This window comes from Desmodus rotundus, chromosome 4 (assembly GCF_022682495.2).
Source record: "Desmodus rotundus isolate HL8 chromosome 4, HLdesRot8A.1, whole genome shotgun sequence".
In the NCBI taxonomy this organism is placed as follows: Eukaryota; Metazoa; Chordata; class Mammalia; order Chiroptera; family Phyllostomidae; genus Desmodus; species Desmodus rotundus.
Genome location: NC_071390.1, coordinates 69,119,849 through 69,139,039, shown reverse-complemented (window position 1 = coordinate 69,139,039; position 19,191 = coordinate 69,119,849). Strand labels below are relative to the sequence as shown.

The following is a 19,191-nucleotide window of genomic DNA, read 5'->3' as shown; positions in this document are numbered from 1 at the left end:
ACGCCCTGCTGATGATCGGTAGACACCCCACAGGCCCGGCACCCCAACATCCCCGGAAGCCCCTTGGGCACTGACTACACTCGACCCTTCTCAGTGTGTGGGGTACAACGCAGTCCGATTGATATGGTGGCGCCGTTGGCCCGCGCAGGGCGAGAGGTGGAGAGGGGCGGGGCAAAGAGGGACAGACAGACATCACCATTGGCCAGAGCCGGCGGAGGGTGGGGAGAGACAGGGAGAGTCGCCGAATCCTGGCTTCCTTGGGCAGTAGGTGTCTAGGTCGCAGCGTAGGAGCCGTGGAGAGCGCAGTGCAGACAGCGGCCTCTGGTCTACCCGATGTGTGGACGGTAAGTGATGCGTGGGCAGGAGAGTTCCGGGTGTCCAGGTAGCACTGACACCTCCGCCCCTGAGCCCGCCGCCAGCCATGACCCCTGGAGCCTAGGCACTGGTGCCCCTCGGCTCCCGCAAGCTGGGTCCCCTCCCTCTGCCAGCCTGTTTCACTAAGAGCCTCGGCCTAATGCTGAGGGGGGAGTGAGCATTGCTCCAGGCACCTCCTCCGAGGGGAGGGCATTTTAAGGGCTAGGGCATTTTAAGGGCTAAAACCTGAGCAAGACAGGTGAGGCGACCGAAGGCTACACCTTGCCCACATTGTCTCAGCCAGTATCCTACAAGCTCCGATCTTAGAGTTGCGGGGAGATGCTCCAAGCACCTCTGGCACAGCTCTCAGATTTTATACCTGGAAACCAAACAATTGCTATCCTTGCCTCTCAATCGCTATCTAAGAGAGGATTTGCCTTGTTCCCCAACCTGTGTAGGGTGTTTAGCACAGTATGCCTTCTTACAGCCCTAATACTTTCATTATCCCCATTTTCAGATGGGAAAGCTGATGCTTGAAAACTCAGGGAATTATCCAGTTCTACCCAGATGCATCAGTGGTGGAGTCAGGATTTGAACCCAGGGTTTATTGTGCCAGGTCTCACTCATTTCATCCATTGACTTCAGAGCTCACCCTACTCTCCCCCATCCTCCTGATTATCAGTCCTACGCTTTCCACTCTGGGAGATGCCTCGGTTTTTTTATTAATATGTCACGGCCGTGTTTACTTATCCTATTGGGCATGAATAACAGACCAGTGCCAGTGCTATCTTAAAATACTGTAAGGGGAGCTTTAGTAACCACACTTAACAAAAGAATTAAATAAGGTCACAGCAGATAAAGACTGGAATTCTATAATTTGAACCCAAACAGGTTAGACTCCAAAGCCATGAACTTGGGCTTGCTGAAGAGACCCTCACTTGCTACGTCATAGTGTAACTGTCTGCAACACAATCAAGATTTGTTGTCTGCAGCTATGATTTTTTTAAAAAACCTGTAAATGAATTGGTAGAACTACCAGACTAATAGGTACATGCAGATTTGCCTGCCTCCTGCTTACTCCCCTGTGTAATTCCTGAGCTGCTGCTGTCAACAGGATGAGAGATGCTAGGCAGAGGTAGTGGGGGAGAAAAGGGCTAGTGGGAAGAGGAAGGGGAAGGAGAGAAGAGAAAATGGAACATGCTAAGCTTAGGTCAAAATACTGCTGGCTGGAAGTAGTAAGGGGGTGTGTTTCAGTACTTTGCCAGTGTGTAAGTGTGTTTTTATTAGTTCTCCTCATAATTCTGTGTTGTGCTGGTGATTCAAGACCTGACAGTGAAAATGAGGTTGAGGCCACAGATTACAGTGTCAGTGTGAAACAGATAGGGTTGTATTTCCACCATGAGGATAGCCTGGAAGATGAGAACAGAGTGAAGGTCCAGGGAGTTCTCCTGGGTCAGGGTCAGCTAGACAGTGACCCATAACAAAGAACATGAACAGAACTCGGGCATATCACAGTTCAGATCCTGTAAATGCAAAGCCTCAAAGGGGAAAACCCTGACTATGGGGTCGACCAGAAAACCCTGTGAACTGGATCTCTGGGGATCTGGGTCCGGGTTTTGAGAGTAAATTCAGTCCTATGTCTTTGCTCACAGCCACTCCTCCTGGGAGAACTGCCATCCTCTTTGAGTCAGTTCCACTTTCCCACCTCTGGAGCTTCAGTGCCTCCCTGGAGCCCCATTGTGACCTATTACTGGAGCTTCTGTTTATTACCTGTGAGGCCCATGTTACATGTGTCCTCATTTACCTTCACAGCAGTCAGTGATTCAACTAATGAGGAGCCTAAGGTTGAGAGAGGGAAAGGGACTTGCCTAAGGTCACACAGCTAAAGAATCACAGAGCAGAGCTTTAAACCCAGATCCTTGTAAAGGTTGAGTGGTTATCCTGTCACAGAGTACATTGAAGAAAATACTTTGAAATTGTTTTAAAGTAAATTAAAATGAAATAGGAAGTGACTGAACTTCCCAAAGCTTCTGCAGATTTTTTTTCCCTCTTGTTAAAGGGGAACTCGCAGTTTGCTCAGTCTCCTCTTCTGGCTGTCTGACCTGCTTGCCCAGGGTGTACTGCTGAGGGACAGATTCAGAACCCCTTCCCTTTGCCCTGCCTGACCTTGGTTGGTGGGAGTGTCATAGCCCTGTAGCCTCAGAAGTGGAACGGGCTTTGCTAGTACCGTCCTGCCTAAAACAGGGCCCAAGAAATGACACAAAATGCTGGCCACACACTAACTTGATACTCATACCCAGAATTCTCTCCCATGACATCCCTTGCTTCCTGTCTTTTGTGACACGTTTCAGCAGAAGTTCTTAACCTGGGATCTGAGGATCCAGGGGCACATGAACAAGAGCTTCTTGATCCCCCTGCAGTGATATGCAAATTTAGCATGTGCATGTGCACACACATGCATTTTTCTGGGGATCATGTGTTAAACTTTCAAAAGCCTCCAAGGGTTCCATGACCCAGAATATTCTAAGATACACCATGTTTCATAGGAAACCACCCCCAGCAGCTGCATGTGGCACAGGCCTGGCACAGTGTGTGGCACAGCTGGAGGCAGCTGTTGGGAAAGTGCTGTTCAGTGTACCCTTCCAGTAACTGACACTGAGCACTCAAAGGGGTTGCACCCCTGGCACCAGGCCTCAGTGGTCATTCTGAGCTTCTGTTTGGACCAAAAAGCATAGCTGAGAGGATTCCTGTTTCCACAGATGGCATCTTCATAGGAATAGTGAGCCCAGTTCTGGGGTGAGGGTGGGGATGGGGGTGGGGGCAGGGTCCTGCAGGGCCAGGGAGTGTGCATGCAAGGGACAGCAGGAGGACTAGAAAAGGCTTTCTTGCCCCAGCCTGCTGTGCCTTGAAAGCAAGGGCAAAAACCAGAAACCCAACTGTCTCTGGGCTTGGGCTGCCAGGAAGCTCTGAGGAAGGCCAGCCTTCAAGAGAGCAGAGGGCCATGCTCTTCAAAGGAAGGGTAACCATGTCAGGGAAGCCAGAATGGGATCAGGGAGACCTGTTGGTGGGAGCCCAGAACTGCATAAGTGGGAGGATATAGTAAAGGCAAGTAGGGCTCTGTGGGATCAGCCCAGGGGAAGGTGGGGAACAGAGGTGGCTGGTGGCTCTACAGCCACCTCTTCTGCAGTGCACAGTGTCCTCCCAGGGCTTCCTAGCCATCAGTACTGGGGCAGGGAGGTATGTGGCTGAGCTACAGGGCTGCGATGGTGACATTGGGAGGAGGGGTGAGAACAGCAGCTTAGAAGACGGTGGGATATGCAGCTACTGAGTTGCTGCCTGCCATCCACATCCTAACAGCTGTCTTTTCAGCAATAATGTGTTGCTGAGGAGCAGCGTGTCCAGCCAGCCCCTCTCTCAGAGGTAGCTAGTACCAGCACTGCAGCTTCTTTCCTGGCCCAGTTCCTGCCATTGCTGGATAACAGGTACCAGGGAGGGCCCCTTTAAGACGCATTGTTTTCCAGGCCTCCCTGCTGTCCCTGACTGGCATTTGAAAGCTGTAGCCACAGCCTGTGAACCAAGAGACAGGCTTCCCAGCAATGTTCAGCAGTGTTACCAGCACTGGCCCTCTCCCTTGGAATCTCCTACCTCCTTCTGGTGAGAGCAGATTGATTCCCACAGGCTCTGTCCTCCTTTCTGGTGCTGCCCATGTCACTTCTGTTGCATATTTGATTTTAATCATGCCTAAAGAAGAAAATAAGAATCATAATTTTTTTAAATGTTAGAACAGAGGTTACTAAGCTTGCAGGTTTCCCAGATATCCTCCAAACATTTTAGTTTGGATATTAACACATTTTCCATTTTGCGAAGTAGGGATAACAATGACCAGCTTTTTGGCCATTACTTTATAAAAGAGAGGGCATTATAAGACTAAAATGCAGGCAGTACACAGCCTTGAAGTAAAAGTTGAAGTGCACTCAATTTGAATTTATGAAAACTTTACTTCATTAGCCTTCTTTTTGTCCTCTGCCATTGGCCACTAGGAATTGGGCTGTAGTTGTGACCTGAAGAGCCACAGAGCACCCTGACCACAAAATAGGAAAGATAGGCTAAGCCTAGCAGTTGAAAAGACTTCAGTGCCCTCTGTCCCAAACCAAAGGCCAGACACAATAGCGAGGGCAGGCTGTGATTCTGGCTGCCTTCAGCAGCCCCTCCATGGGGCTGGCAGAGCAACCACCGAAGTGGAAAACTAAAACAATTCACTGCCTGTTCACTGGGGACAGGTCATCGAGGCTGGCACACTGCCCTGGAGCTCCTCCTATTGTGAGAACAGAGCCTCTTCTAACTGGGAAGCAAACCTAGAGGCCTGAGCTGGGGGAAGGGAGCAGACCAGAACAAAGGAAGCTCCCAGAGCCACAGGCTAGGCCTTCCCTGATGCATCTATCACTCTGTGGTGTCCAGACTGTGCCTGAGTGGCAGGCCAGCCCCAGCCCATTCCTCCCCACCCCGACTCCTACTTCAACCAAGGCACTTTAATCCGTTTGTATTTGGGCTACTGCCTCTAAGGTTTAAGACTGTGCTTTTTTATAAAAGGCACCCTTCCAAACTGTTGTTCAGTGCACCCAGTTGGCAAACACTTTGTTTGAAATTCTCTAAGGTCTGCCACATGTGCCCAGAGAGTGGGTGTTGAAGGGGTGGGTTCAGGGACATGCTTCAAAGGGAGGAAAACCTCCACTCACTTTCATGCTGGGGTGTGTGACTTCTCTCTCTCCCTTGAAGCTCTCATTCAAGTTACCTCTAAGACACCCCTTAGTTTCATTTCAATGTAGGACTCAACAAAACACTGGGATTGTTAAAATGAATAACAATCCTCCCAACCTTCAGTCTGGCAAAAGGGACATAAATGCACAGTGTACAGACATGAAGTTGAATTCTCTGAGTGACCCCATACATAGCTCAGGACTAGAACTGAAGGAGATGGAGATGTTGCCTATGGTGGGTGAAGAGTTGGAACATGTAAACTAGTTAAACTATGTGATTTGCTTAGGGCCACACAGGTGATGAGTGCCAGAGGACACAGAGGTATGTGTCTCTCTCAGAGGGGAGGCTGTTCTTCTGTGGGGCCAAGGTTCCCACCCCATAAGGCTGGAGACCCAGCCTAGTGAGTTGGAAGATCCCCCCTTTGCTGAAGTGGGCCCTTCATTGCCTGCCCCAAGCCTTGCTTACCTGCCGCCCTCACCTGAGATGGCAGACTGAAACCGGAAGAGACACCGGCATTTGGGCTGCCTGTCACTACCCAAACCCAATAAGCAATGACAGCGATTGAATCTTTATGGCTGGCGATCTAAGAAGATGGCAGGTTCATACCCTAACAAACCATCTTGTCTGTTCTTTCCAGGCCAACATTTTTATACCAGGGAATAAACAAGGTGCAGTGAGGGCTTTGAGATTCAGGCAGGATTAGGTGAAAGAAGCTGCAGCATTCCTATCCTGGGCAGTTAGCTGTTAGCTGGGGCAGGTGGTCCTCTGCCTCTCCCAGGAATACAAAGGCCCGGATGCCTCCAGTTGTCCTCAGACAGTAATCTTTAGCAGTGCCCCAGGAGGTCAGCTGTTTTCCCAGGATCCAGGACAGGCCTTATCTATAGTTTCTGAAACAAAAGCTTTAACATATACATTACTTGCTAGGCTTATAACTTTTTACCTTAAACTAAAATTTTCCAACTCTTGAGTCCCCTATCAAGACCTCATTCTCTGACCCTCTAAACTAAGCTGTTTACCCTTTGCCCCACCTCCCCCTTTCTCCCTTCACTATGCCACCTGCCATCCAGGACCTTACTTGTCTTTCCTTCTGATTCCTTCTTCTGCACAGCTTCCCCCAGATGATGCTACCCAACTCCAGCTGGAGACACTCAGCACTTTAGCTATAGCCATTGAATTAGCAGCCTCCCAGGGGTAAAACACTCCTGAAAGCCAGTGTGAGGAAGATCTCATGTGATACCCAGCCCAGTGCTTTGCAAATAGTATTATCCAGAGCCCTAGGCAAGACACTGGATGGGGCTCCTTGCGACCCACCTCACTGTCAACAAAAGCAGCTCCTTTTCATCTGATTTGGTATAGTGTTCCATTTGAACAGAGTTCTACAGTTGAGAAAATTTCTATCCCATCATAGGTCAATATTTCCATTGTACAGATGAGAAAATTAAGGCTCAGAGAAGAAAATACATGCAGCCCTGGCTGGTGTGGCTCAGTGGATTGAGTGCCAGCCTGCGAACCAAAGGATCGTCAGTTCAATTCCAAGACAGGGCACATGCCTGGGTTGCAGGCTGGGTCCCCAGTAGGGGGCGCACAAGAGGCAACCACACATAGATGTTTATCTCCCGCTCTTTCTCCTTCCCTTCCTTTCTCTCTCTAAAAATAAATAAATAAAATCTAAAAAAGTTACAATTAGAGAAAATACATGCATTTGAAGGCACATGGAACATGAAACCATTATTCAGGGTGTCCCAGCTGAGGAAAGGAAGCACTTGATCTGAAACATTTAGGAGATTGGTCCTGATCCCTAAGTATTACAGAGAGGAGTTTTTGGAATGGGGCTGATAGGGCTGGGAATGGCTGATTCAGCAGTTCTGACCTTGGCCCACCAAGGACCACTTGGCTTATGTATGTGTGTCACATGCATGGAACCCTACTAAGTCCTCTGGGCCTGGCCCTTCAGCTGTGGCCGTCTTCTGCCAGGGAGTAGGAGTGAGGTGGGACTGGGGAATGAAGGACTGGGAAGGTGGGGAGGTACAAGGTGAGACCAGGCTGCTGGCCTCTACACCAGGGCTCTGGGTGCTGTAATAGCCAGTGCTCCTCCTACTCACCTGTTTGCTTGCCCTCCTGGTCTTTCCAGCAGGTAACTTCTGAGTCTGCAGACAGGAGGAGAAGATGAAGGAAGATTGTCCACACAGTTCTCAAGTGCCTATCAGTGACAACAAATCCATTCTAAAGTAAGCCTTTGGGCTGGGAGGGTTACATGCCTATGGTCTCCTTGTTCCAGGCCCCCATCCCCACTGCGTAGGCAGCCTTTGGGTAGAGGGATTCTGGGCACTTTTCACAGATAAGAGGTGTGCCTGCTCCAGGGACAGGGATGGGAGCATGTTGTTGTTGTCGTGGGCATCATCTCTGAAGCCTGTCTCTTTGGAAATCAAGGATCTCTTCAGGGTTTGGGTTTGACCTCTTCCCCTCTGGTCCATGAAAGCAGAAGAGTGTGACAATACACAATGTGATTCTGCAGAAATGGTATTTACTTAAAAACTAGAGCAATACTGAAAAACAAACAAAAATAACTGGAGCAGTACTAACACTCTTACTATGTGTTAAACAGTTAAAGAAAAAAACCCTCAAAATAAGTTTTAAGTTTTTACTGATGAAGTATATGTTATTAACATAATAACTTTTAACTTTGCTTATTACTCTGTTTTAACTCTCTGTCTCACAAAAATTTTAGGATACTTTTTAAAATTCATTTAGAAAGTATAGTTATCATTTTATCCTGCTTTTTGAGTTATGAGTCTAAATATTTTCCAATTTGGGACCTCCTGTCTGCCATCCTGAGGACAAGCCACCTGCTTGATGTGTACTGGTTCCCTGGAGGCCTGCACCCTGGGGTCCTCCTGTTAGAGACCCTAAGAAAACAGACAGCATTCCATTGTGTATCATTTCACAATGCTACCATACCATCATTTTTTTCTTATTTAAATTTTATAAGAACAACATTAACTATCATTTTGGGAAAAGTCATAATCACCACAACATGATTAATTTCATGTATATATATCCAATGATTTTGTTTCAGCATTCACATGCTTTAAGCACAGTGAACATGCAGTACTGCATCCTGCTTTGTTGCTGCCATGACGTTGTAAATCCCTTCCCCTGCAAGTTACCATCACCCCCACATTACGGAGTGAGTGTTGCTCATCCACAGTTTGGGTTTGGGGTGTTCTATCACAGGTGAAGGCAGCCACCTGCTATCTGAGAAAGTTCTAGAGCTGTGCTATCTAGCAGGAGAGCCACCAGCTAGGTGTGGCTGCTGAGCACGTGATCTGTGATTGGAGAAGTGTCATTAATATAAGAGATGCTCCAGGGGGAAAACACTTCTTACAAAATAAAACAATAAGCAAGATCTCATTAATATTTTTATATAAATTACATGTTGACATGACAATATTTTAGATATATTGGGTTCAATAACATGTGATATTAAAACTAACTTCACCTATTTAATTTTCCCTTGTATTATGGCTACTGAAGATTTAAAATTATATCTGTGACTCACATTTTAAGTCTACTGGATGGTGCTGCCCTGCAGAGCCCAGCTTGGGTACAGGCAGCTGTCATTGTCTTTACTCTGCCACATACCAGCCAAGGCACAAGTGTGACTATGCCTTTTATTCTGGGGAGAAAGCATTTGGGCAGAGTGGCCTCCCTAGGGCCTCTGGGGTCTTACTCACCACTGTCATCTTCATCCCTTGTTCATACCTCCAGGAACTCGGGATGGGAAAGAGATGGGCTGTCCTGATGGTGCCCCCACAAGCAGCCACACCAGGCCCTTGTAGGAAATATTGATAATAGCAGGGGGGAAGCAGGAAGCTTTAAAATGTCAGTAATCCAAGCCGCAGGGATTTATTTGAGGAAGTGACTCAGAAGTAAAGTACAGGGAGTCTGTCAGGAACTTTTACCCACAGTAATGAAAGTGTGCAGATACCCTAGGTACAGTGATGTGGTGCATCTGTGAGTTTGACTTCCCTCTAATTTCCACCCCTGTGCCTTCAATGAGGGCTGATAAGTAAAATCCTCAAGAAGACTGAAGGGCATGTGTCCAGTGGCAATCTGGTCTCTTAACCAATTATGTGTGACCATCATGACATGTACTATTATGCCCATTCTACAAATGAGGAAACTGAGGCCATTGCTGCTCAGATTTTGAAATTAACTATAAATGTCAGTTAAAAAAAAAAAAGCCTGGTCACTCCGGAAGTATGTGTGTGCCTTTCCCTTATTAGGTCAGAGCTCTTAACCCTGCTGAAAACCTACAACTGCTACCATGAGGGCAGAAGCTTTCAGTTGAGACACCGAGAGGTAAGGCCTGTTTATTTTCTTTGTTCATAGAGTCACCATTTATCCACCATTTGCAGAAAACAGTCCCAGTTTATACCTGTTATTCCAGAGTAATTATTAAAACCATCCCCTTTACTCTCAGAAGAGAGTATTTGGATAATGAATCATGAGGTCACCCGTCTTCTGAGTTGGGGACCAGGTGACCAGTAGCCACCTGGCCTCTGTCAGGTCCCTAAAAGGGGTTCAGAGGGTCAGAATATCCCTGTGAGAATTCAGAATGGGTGGAAATATCTTGTGGGCCTTCTCCTTCCAGCTGGTACTTTTGCCTAGGTGAATTGCCAGGACACTGGAGTTTGAAATCTTTGAGACCACCCATCCCACAGCACAAATAAGGAGCTCAGCATGGGGCCCTGGCATGCCCAAGTTCACAGGGCCATTGAGGCGTGAAAGGAGTCTCTATGCTTGTCAATCGTCAATAAGAATAAACATAAGAGGGAATGCTTGAAATCCCAATCCCAAAGGATGCTCACAGAGCCAGGCAGGTCCAAATGTGAAAGGCAGGGCTGGTATAGGGAGTGGAGAACATGGGAGAGCATGGGTCCCACCTGTAGACCACTGCTGCCCATCAGATCAAACCCACTGATGCTGTGCAGGAATGTGGCCTGGCACACTCAGACTTTTCTGACATTTCAAAAGGAGCTAGTTATCTGCAATTTCATGTGGAATTTCCCAAACCTGAAAACCCCATGTGGGATAAACAAAACATGTCTGTAGGACTCTAGGGAATGGCCAGCAAGGCCCAGGCTTGGGATCCCCTCACTGAGCAAATCAAGTAAAGACCTGGTCTTGCCACCATCTAGAACCATCAGACCTTTCACAGGGAACCCAGGTTAGGGAATTGGGCCCCCACCTTGGTCTAACTCAATTTATTTGTAAAGTCTTATTGTGGTAAGGTTTTATTTGGGTTGGGTTTCTGAGGTTGAGATCAGGTGACTCCTAGACTTTCTCTGGCTTGTCGGCATCTGATCGGAGGTAGCAGCCTCTGAGTTCCCTTTGTGTTGATGAACATGAGGATGGGCAGTTGAAGCCCCCATCACCCACAGACACCTCATTCAGGTGGAAGCCACTGCTCGTCAATCTTCATTCCCTGTAGCCAAACAGCCACACATCCTTCTGCAGTTCTCAGACTAGAGCAGAGGTGTCAAACTCATTTTCACCAGGGGCCACATCAGCCTCCCAGTTGCCTTCACAAGGCCAAATGTAATTTTAGGACTGTATAAATGTAACTACTCCTAAATAGTTAAGCGAGAGCTCGGCACTGCCGCCAGGTAGAAACAAGGTGCCGGGCTAGATAAAACAAGGTGGAGGGCCAGATTCGGCCCACAGGCCTTGTGTTTGCCACCTGTGGACTAGAGAGCCCCAGTGAGCCCCAATGTCCAGGAAGCTCTGGGCAACTGGAGATCATCTGTCAGTGGCACAAAGGAGAGCCAACTGAAACCCACCTGCCAGACCGCATTGCTCGACCACCTGAGATACCCAGTCGGCCAAGCCAAGCCAAGCCATTGTCACACAGTTCAGAAGCCTAGACAAGAGGGAAGCCGCTGGCTTCTGGTCAGGCAGTGCTGGGCTGTCTATAATGACCTGATTGGTATGAACCTCACGCTCTACCTCACCTGCATGTGGCCTGGGCCACCCCTGATAACTTGTTCCCTACTCTGTTCTGCCAAGTGCTCCTTGGGTCATGCTCTTCCCTCTGCAGAGTGGCCTCTCTTACAACAGCCCCACCTGACCAAGCTCCTTACTGCTGCAGCAGGTCTCTGATCCCACTGCCCTATTGTCTCTGGTTTCACTGCTTGTTTTCTTACTTTAGTGGAAGCCCCCAGAGCTGGGCCTGCCTGCCTGCCTTCCTGGTTCTGAAGCCCCCCATGCCAGGCATAGTGTGGTCCTGGGCATAGGAGTTGGATGGCTAGCCAGCAGGCCTGGGGTGATTTGGGCTGAATCCTGAGCTCCAGTGTGCTGGGCAGTCGTGACCTGTGCTGCTGAGTGAGGAGCTAGGCCCACCTCAGTTCTTGTGTTGACATGATAGGGTCAGGTCTTCTGGCTGGGACCTGTTCCTCGGCTCTGGGCCTTTCACGGACTGATCTAAGATCATGGTGTCTCTTAACATGTGGTCCCCACACCTGCAGCTTCTGCATCACCTGGGAACTTGTTAGAACCGCAGTTCTTACCACCTTCCTTCCCCCAGGCCTGATGAGTGAGAAACTCTTCATCCTCCCATCTGTGTTTTAAAGGGCCTCCAGGGGATCCAGGAGGAAGGCCACTTTTGAGATCTGCTGATCTAAGAGCGTGGTGTTGGCACTTGGGATTCCCTACAACAGTCCCCTCTGTAGGAACAGCTGTGTGGGGAGCTGGGCTGGGAAGCTTGGAACCTGTACCCTATGTTTGTGTGTGATGGGACAGTCCTCATGAAGAAGTGGGAGACTTCACAGTGGCAAGAGGTGTTCCTGACAGCCCCCAGCAAAGGAAGTTAACATCCCACAGCAAGGATTTTCATGTTCCTAACCCTGAAAAAGGTGTGAGGGTCTGATTTTGTCTTCCTGGAGCTGGAAAGTACCTTTCAGGAAACTTCTGTAGCCTTAACAGCCAACAGGTGCCAGCCTGAGGGAGGGTGCATCTTTGGGAGACAACAGCCACCAAAAATGTAGGCTGTAGGCATGGAAGGCATGGAGTTCTGACACCGAATTGCATGAATGGTTCCTGGGACACCAAGTCCCCCCATAACCCACCCACAACTCAGTGTTTGGACCTTTGCAGTTTCTCAGAATGCAGACCTGGGGCTTCTTGGGCTTTGCGAATCTCGTGATTCCAGGCACTTGCTGCAGTGCACCTCTGGCCAGCCTCTCCTTGGGCGCAACAGGCCCTGAGGGCACAGCAAACAGGCACCAGGCACTTTGCCACTATTTCATTTTTTGTAATACAAGAGCTTTGCAACATAGGAGCCACCATTTTCCAGACAGACGTTGAGGCTCTTGGAGTTTGAGCCTGTCAAGCAAGGTGACACAGCAGTAAGTAAAAGGTGCTGGCATGGCCTTGAGGCCTGAGCACTGATGTTTACAATACATCAATGCCACCAGCAGTATTAAGTGGGGCGCCCCACCTAAGGTGCCCTCAGGCTGCCGAGGGGCTCAGCACCAGGTATGCCCTCAGAGAGCCAAGTGGGGCCCTTGAAGAAGACCCCTCCTCTTTTGTCACTAGGCCTCCTCTGGAGCAACGGCTGCCTGACTGCTACAGGTTTGGAGAACTACTTCGCCGCTGTCCTATCCAGGGTCCATGGAACTTGGAGACATGAAGCGTGTCAGTAGTCAGGGGCCAGGGGCCTTGATTGGGGCACATGTCCTGAAGAGCTGCGTGTACCGGTCCCCTGCTGAGGAGTCCAAGGCACTAGCTTCCTCTGTTGTGAGCCTTGCCTTTGGGATAATGAAAAGTGGGAGCAGTTGGGAGCAATCTGTACCTTTTAAAGATAGCAAAGCATTTTAACCAGGCTAGTTGGTGTCTCAAGAGAAAAATGGACAACCTGTGGGTAAATTCATCACTAGTTGACCCTCATGTCCTGGTGTATGCAGGTGTGACCCCTCTGAGAGCTGGCCCCCTGACCCAACCTTGTGCTCAGCTCTCAGTGGACTCACAGCTCTCCCCGGTGGCCCGGATCAGGCACCCCCCCCCCCCCAGTCTCTGCACTCAACCACAACCCCTTTGCAGAGCCTAAGAAAGGTAATGATGGGCTTTTGACAGACCACTGGCACCTGTGTGAGTGCTTGGCCATGGACATATTCCCTGGGAACTCCTAAGTCATTCTAGCCTGCTCCTGCCACCAGGTAGGACATTGTGTCCTTCGTTCCAATAGTGGTAGGAGGACTCACCCCCACCACGAGGACTTTCTTGAGGCCCTTGTGTCCTGAAAGTCAGGAGCTTGGGACACTGAATGCCAGAACCCCCTTCCCCAGCCCTGCATTCATCTTCTTTTCTGGAACCTTTTGAAGGTGCCATTAATTTCTTTTACATTGAGAGACATTAGCAGAGGAGACCAGAACCCTGGGGTCACCTCACCCCCATTTAACCTCCCCAGATACATCATTGTGGTCCCTGATTGGGGAGAATTGGCCAGGTCAGCCTAATTTCCTCCCTCTGATTGGTTTCATGCTGGTTCGCAGAGGGGCTGCAGTGAGGCTAAGCCCAGCGAGCCTCCATCCGGTCCCCAGCCAAGCGCCTGCTCAGTAGGTCAGCCCTCTCCTCTACTTCCTAAGGACACTCTGGCTGAAGGCACTCCCACACAGATCTTGCCAGAGAAGTTTGAGCCAACCATTGACACAGCTGGTGTGACAGATGCAAACATTTGTATGCAGTGCTTATAACTCCATCTCTAAGTTAATCTGTCTAGTTTCTCCAACTCCTATAAAGTATAAAGGACAGACGTTAGTGTCCCCATTTAAAAGAGAAGGAAACAAATTGCTTGTCTGAAACTTTTTCTTTTATATGCATGGTTTACATTCTGCCTCCCCACAGAACACATAAAAGAAGACAGATGACATTTTAAAAGTCCAAAACAATTTTAAAATAGCTTTAAAAAAAAAGAAAGAAAGAAAAGAAAGTTTGATAGTCCACAGACCAAGGAGGTAGAGGAAGCTGAGGCAGGCTGTGAACTTAGCTGCAGCCCCAGCTCTGTCCTTCGCTCTTCCCCATCCCTGTCACTCTGACCAGGGTCAGCCAGCTGTGGCCCAGCCCAAGGGAACAGGGTGACAGGTTCTCAGGCCTGATTCTTTTGAGTTTTCTGATGTGTCATCTACCTCTCTGAGGAGGGAAATCTTCCCTCTCCCTTAATCTTCACCCTCACCTCCTTGCTCGCCAGATGCCTCGAGAAAATGGGGTTTTGCCAGTTTCTGGGGGACCAAGGAGGTAGGAATGGGTAGAGATGGGAGGGGACAAGATCACCTGGTCTAGTCATTTGTCACCCTTCAGGCTGAGCTGGTGCAGGTTCTGTCTTGGCTCTTAGCCTGGGGAAAACTCCCCTGATAATACAACAGGATTTGTAAGCTGAAGCCATTGAGGCACCCCTCCCCCCAATGCAGCAGTGACAGTTTCCCCCAAAACACAGTGGGGACATTTACTGAGACCCCGTGTTTTCTCTTGGGCCTAATAGAACCTGGTCTCTGAAGGTAGAGGCCAGGGGGCTGACTTGGGAGCACCCAGGGTCTCACTCTGAAACCACTGAGGGGCAGAGATCTCGCTTCTCCTCACCCCCAACCTCATTTCCCCACATAGGCAGTAGTAGCTACTTCGTGCTTATAACACGAAGTAGCTTATAACACGTGCCCATGATATGTCTGAGTTTTATCCCATTTACTCCTGAGAGCAGCCTAGGAGGCAGTTCCCATTCATTATTCCCATTTTACCCGTGAGAAAACTGAGAAACAGTGATATTAAGTAACTTGCCCAAGGTGATCAGCCATTAAGGAGCAATGCAAATGGGCCCAGTAACATGGCTGTTCTTACTGTTTAGAGTAGGGTCTCACTATGAATTGTTAGAGCAGGCAGACCTTGCAGAAACTCATTTCCCTCACAAAGACCTGGGAAATGGAGAGGTGATATGGACAAGCTTGCTCTGTGCAGAAGCCTTTATTGGGGAGGGGTCAGAGTTCATGGATAACTGGGAGGTGCAAATAGAGAGTTCTGAGAACACTGTTGGGGCTGGAGCTTGGCGGAGAAGCTGCGGCCCAGAGGGGTTGCCAGAAAGTCTGGGAACCCTGGTTCCAGTCCCTTAATGGTCTCACCAGACAGTGCCCAGGTGCCCTGGGGTCACAGAGTTTCCCTATGGGCCTCCCCAAGACCTTGCTGCTATTCATCTGTCTGTGAGGACCCCAGGGCTCAGCAGAGGGACCAGTCCTCCTTGTCAGGTCCCTCCATTTTGTCTGCCTTTCCTGGGACTGACCAAAGAACCAGTCCAGGGGATCAGCAGTACTGGCCCCAGGCAGTGGGGGATGCTGGCTGCTAAAGCGAGCAGTGGTATCCTGTAGGGACCCAGTGGGGTAGCTCTTTTTGCATGCCTGGGCTGGTCAGTGGGGTCTGCTGGGTTGGGCCTTAGCTGTAGCCTTGTTCAGCTCTGAGGTGGGCTGCACCAGCTGACAAATGGACCTCATATAGTCATCCAGGCTGGGGGAAGCCAGGGATTCCTGCCCTGGCCCCACGGGCGGCATCTCCTCCCAGTTCCCAGATTGTGGGCAGATGAGCCCCAGAAAGCAGAAGCCAGGACCTCATGGCTGCCAACCACAGGGAAGCAGCAACCTGTAGATTGACAGAGAACTAGGGGTGGGGGTCTGCCATGCCACTCCTCCTGTTTCCCCAACCCCTGCCCCAGCTGAGGCTGCCTAAGAACAATTTTAAGGCTAGGCTCAAACTCCTTGGCCCCTCCTTTCTGCTAACATTAAAAGTCCATGTACTTAAGACTCTATCATTACTGGATTTTAAGAATCTGTGTGAATAAGAGAACCTAGCCTAACAGACTGGAGTCAGAGGAAACCTAGGTTTAAAACCAGGCTCTGCCACTTCCTGACTTGGGGACCTTTAGCAATGTAACCTCTCTCAGCCTCTACTTACTCATCCATAAAATAGGGTTGTAAATACCTGCTTCTCGAGTGTGTTGTGAGAAACACATGAATGACACTTCATGTGAAATCCCATTTGGATATAAAGCCCCCTACAGCTACTGTCACTACCTTCAACTGCACCCTGGTCTCTAAATCCACACTGAGGTCCTACGAATTCCAGGCTGAGGACTGCCCTAGAAGATACACAAAGCCTTCTTGTTTTATCTCAAATCAAGAGGACAGTTGCTCTCTCTTACCTGTAACTAAGAGGACCTGGGGGTAGTGGAGATGCTGGATAAGCAAGGACAGTCCGAGGGAAGCTGCCAGGATGCTTGAGGCATAGGGGTAGGGGTCCAGCAGTCAGAGCCCTGTGTCCCGTGTCAGATTGTCAGGAGGAGGACAATGAGGACGATGTGCCACAGTCCAGAGCAGAAGCCTCCCTGAGCTATCTGGCAAAGCTTGATGCCCTGCAGGTTTTATACCTTTCCAATAGCCATCAGTTCTTGTCAAGAGGGCCCAAAATAGCAGCATTCAGGAAGGCTCTCAGAGGAAAACAGCTTGGTGGGTGGGGCCTGAACAAGCTGCTAGCCTGGAACAAGTGTTTGTGCCTGTGGGAGACACTGAAAATGTATACTCTGCACTTTGCAAGGCCGGGTTGGGGGGTCGGGTTGGGCACAACTCCTGGGCACCTCAGGCCCAGACTGCTGTGAGGGGCAGTTCTAGGATTTGCTACCACCACCTAGAAGCATTTTCCTACTGTATTACATCGGCACCCTGCAACTCCGAGACACTCTAGCCTAGTGCTGGTTCTGGTAGAACCCAGAGCCTAAACCTATGAGGAGGCCTCTCCAGGCATGGTAATGCAGGGATTAGCCTGGAGGCAGCTGAGGCTGGGCTACTTAAGCCTGCTCCAAGGTGAGATGTGCCCACTTTGGTCTGGGACCAAGGGCTGTGTGCAGCATCCTCATTTTGCTACTTCCCAGATGTAATGCGCTCAATGAGAACTTGTTTGTTTCCTTGTTCCCAGGTATCTGATCAGTGCTCCTGTGTACCAGTGACTGCTCTAGACACAGAGAGCATAGCAGTGAACAAAGTAACTCCATTCTAGAACTTTCCTTCCAGTGAGGGAGACAATCACATGCTCAGTATATAGGTGCTGTCATTTCAGGCACTGATAGCAGCTGCAAAGAAAAGTACAGTTGCCTCTGTGGCAGAGCGGTCAGGAGCGTCTTCTCTAAGAGGACATTTAGTAGGGATCTGAACAGATGGCGGCTGTGTGATCCCAGTGGAAGGGGCAGCATGTGCAAAGTCCCTGTAGAAGAAGTGTGCTGGGCACACTCAGGAGACAAACAGCAAGGGACCTGCATGACTGGCCCTTGTGGGAGGAAGTCATTGGACCTTGGGGTGGACCTTGTTTTCCCTTTGAGTGGGTGGAAGGACACTGCAGGGTTTGAGCAAGGGCTCAGCAGTTCTGGCTACTGCGTTGAAGGACTGATTCAGCTGCTGTGCATGGGCCAATGGGGCAGCTAACGGGTATTCTGAGTGTACGTGCCCATGTTGGACGTGGGGCTGGCCATGTCTCAGGTAGTGAGGAAAGCAACACAGGCCCTCAGAAAAGAAGCCAGCTTAGAAATCTGGTGGTGGGTTCAGCCACTGATGGGAACAATGTGGAGAGAAGGGTGAGGCTGAGACCCAGCTCTGAGGAGCTACCACTTCTGCTGTGGTAGGCGTGGAATCCAGCACCCTCAACATGTTCCCAGTAGGACCTGGTGACCATGGGACCCTGCCCCAGGCACAGTTGTGGGTAGAAAGGCACCCTGCATCGCCTTCATGTTGACACACTGTACCTCCCTAGACCACATTTCCTTCCCTGTGTGGATGTACATACCGTTGTACAGTATTTGGGTTCCTACGGAACACCTGACTCAGCCACTCTGTCCCCAGTTGTGCCCTTGGCCAGGTGAGGGCCACTAGTGGAAGAATACGCTTCAGGCTTCATTTGGTTGGTCCTGTGGACTTGTGTGTTGGAACATGTAGAAGTTTATGGGTTTCCACCAGGGCAGGACCCCAAGTAGGAGGTGGTGTGTTTGGGGACTTGAATATCCAGGGCATCCCATGTCCAGAGGGCTAGGTCCTAAGGGGCCGAGGGAGGGTAGGCAGTGACTCCTAAGGGTGGCTCCTCTGGGGAAAGTGACTGACCTGTGTAGGTTTCCACAGGAAGAAGGGGCTCTGATCATCGAGGGGCTCCTCAACATTGCCTGGGGACTAAGGCGGCCCATCCGGCTCCAGATACAGGACGACAGAGAGCCAGTGCCCCTCTCCTCAGCATCATTGGTGTCTGGACAGCCCAGCTACCACCTGTGAGTGTGGGTTGGGTGGGGTGTGGCTGGGTGGCCTCCATGATACCTGTTCAACCAGAGTGTACTGTTTGGGCTATAAGTGGGCAAAGCCCTGCTCCTCTGTGGGGCACAAGCATGGGAGCATCACTCAGTCTCACCCCTGTCACCTCATGACTGCCTCAGCCACAGCCTTACCTGCCTACATGCGGCCTCACCTGCAGGGTAGTCTTTCTAGATGACCCAGGTCACTTACCTCCTGAAGACTGTTCCAGGTTCCTACCACCTTCAGTTTTGTTTTCCACACATTCACATTAACCACATTGTCTGCAAGAAGAGAGGACTGTAGACAGGAGGTCCCTCTGCAAGATAAACATTTCTCACCATTTTCTGTTCTACGTTAAAAATTCACAGAAATTTAGCTTCCTACTGCTCTGCTTTTATTTTAATATCAGAATTTATTTTTATAAATTTATTAACATTTAATATCATTTTTCTCTTCAAATATTCAAAAACAGTTGTTGCTCTGAGGATCCTTAGCACACTGACACCCCTGGTGCATTCTCAGGTGTTCCTAGTCACTCATATCAAATTTTGAGCAACACAGACTTAAAATCCTAAAGTTCATTCAGATGGGCTTCATAAAATCCTTGTGACTTGATTCCCACTTCCAGGGTTAAAGCAGCCATAGACAGCAGGAACTCAGAGGCCTTCTCTGTCTACCTCTCTCTGGCTCCTTCACGCTATGAGGCTGATTCCCA

General features: G+C 49.7%; 2 protein-coding genes across 5 annotated transcripts in view; one reads left to right on the top strand and one right to left on the bottom strand.

Moving 5' to 3' along the window:
• Window positions 1–250: 250 nt before the first annotated feature.
• RASSF4 (Ras association domain family member 4) overlaps window positions 251–19,191 on the top strand; it is a 29,551-nt gene continuing 10,610 nt past the window's right edge. For 3 of the 4 annotated variants that reach the window (XR_006655526.2, XM_024561279.3, XM_024561281.3), the window contains exons 1-4: window positions 251–344; window positions 7,244–7,340; window positions 9,399–9,474; window positions 18,312–18,454. Coding sequence is in view for 3 of the 4 variants with exons in the window: in XM_024561279.3 (XP_024417047.1) it covers window positions 7,279–7,340; window positions 9,399–9,474; window positions 18,312–18,454 (281 nt within the window). In the remaining variant the exon portion in view is untranslated. The remainder of the gene's footprint in view (window positions 345–7,243; window positions 7,341–9,398; window positions 9,475–18,311; window positions 18,455–19,191) is intronic. The other variant, XM_024561280.4, reaches the window with a different exon arrangement.
• On the bottom strand, window positions 14,501–16,058 carry DEPP1 (DEPP autophagy regulator 1). Its single transcript, XM_024561282.2, is given in 2 exon segments — window positions 14,501–15,711; window positions 15,713–16,058. Coding segments are annotated over 2 exon segments (624 nt in total). The 5' UTR covers window positions 15,766–16,058; the 3' UTR covers window positions 14,501–15,140.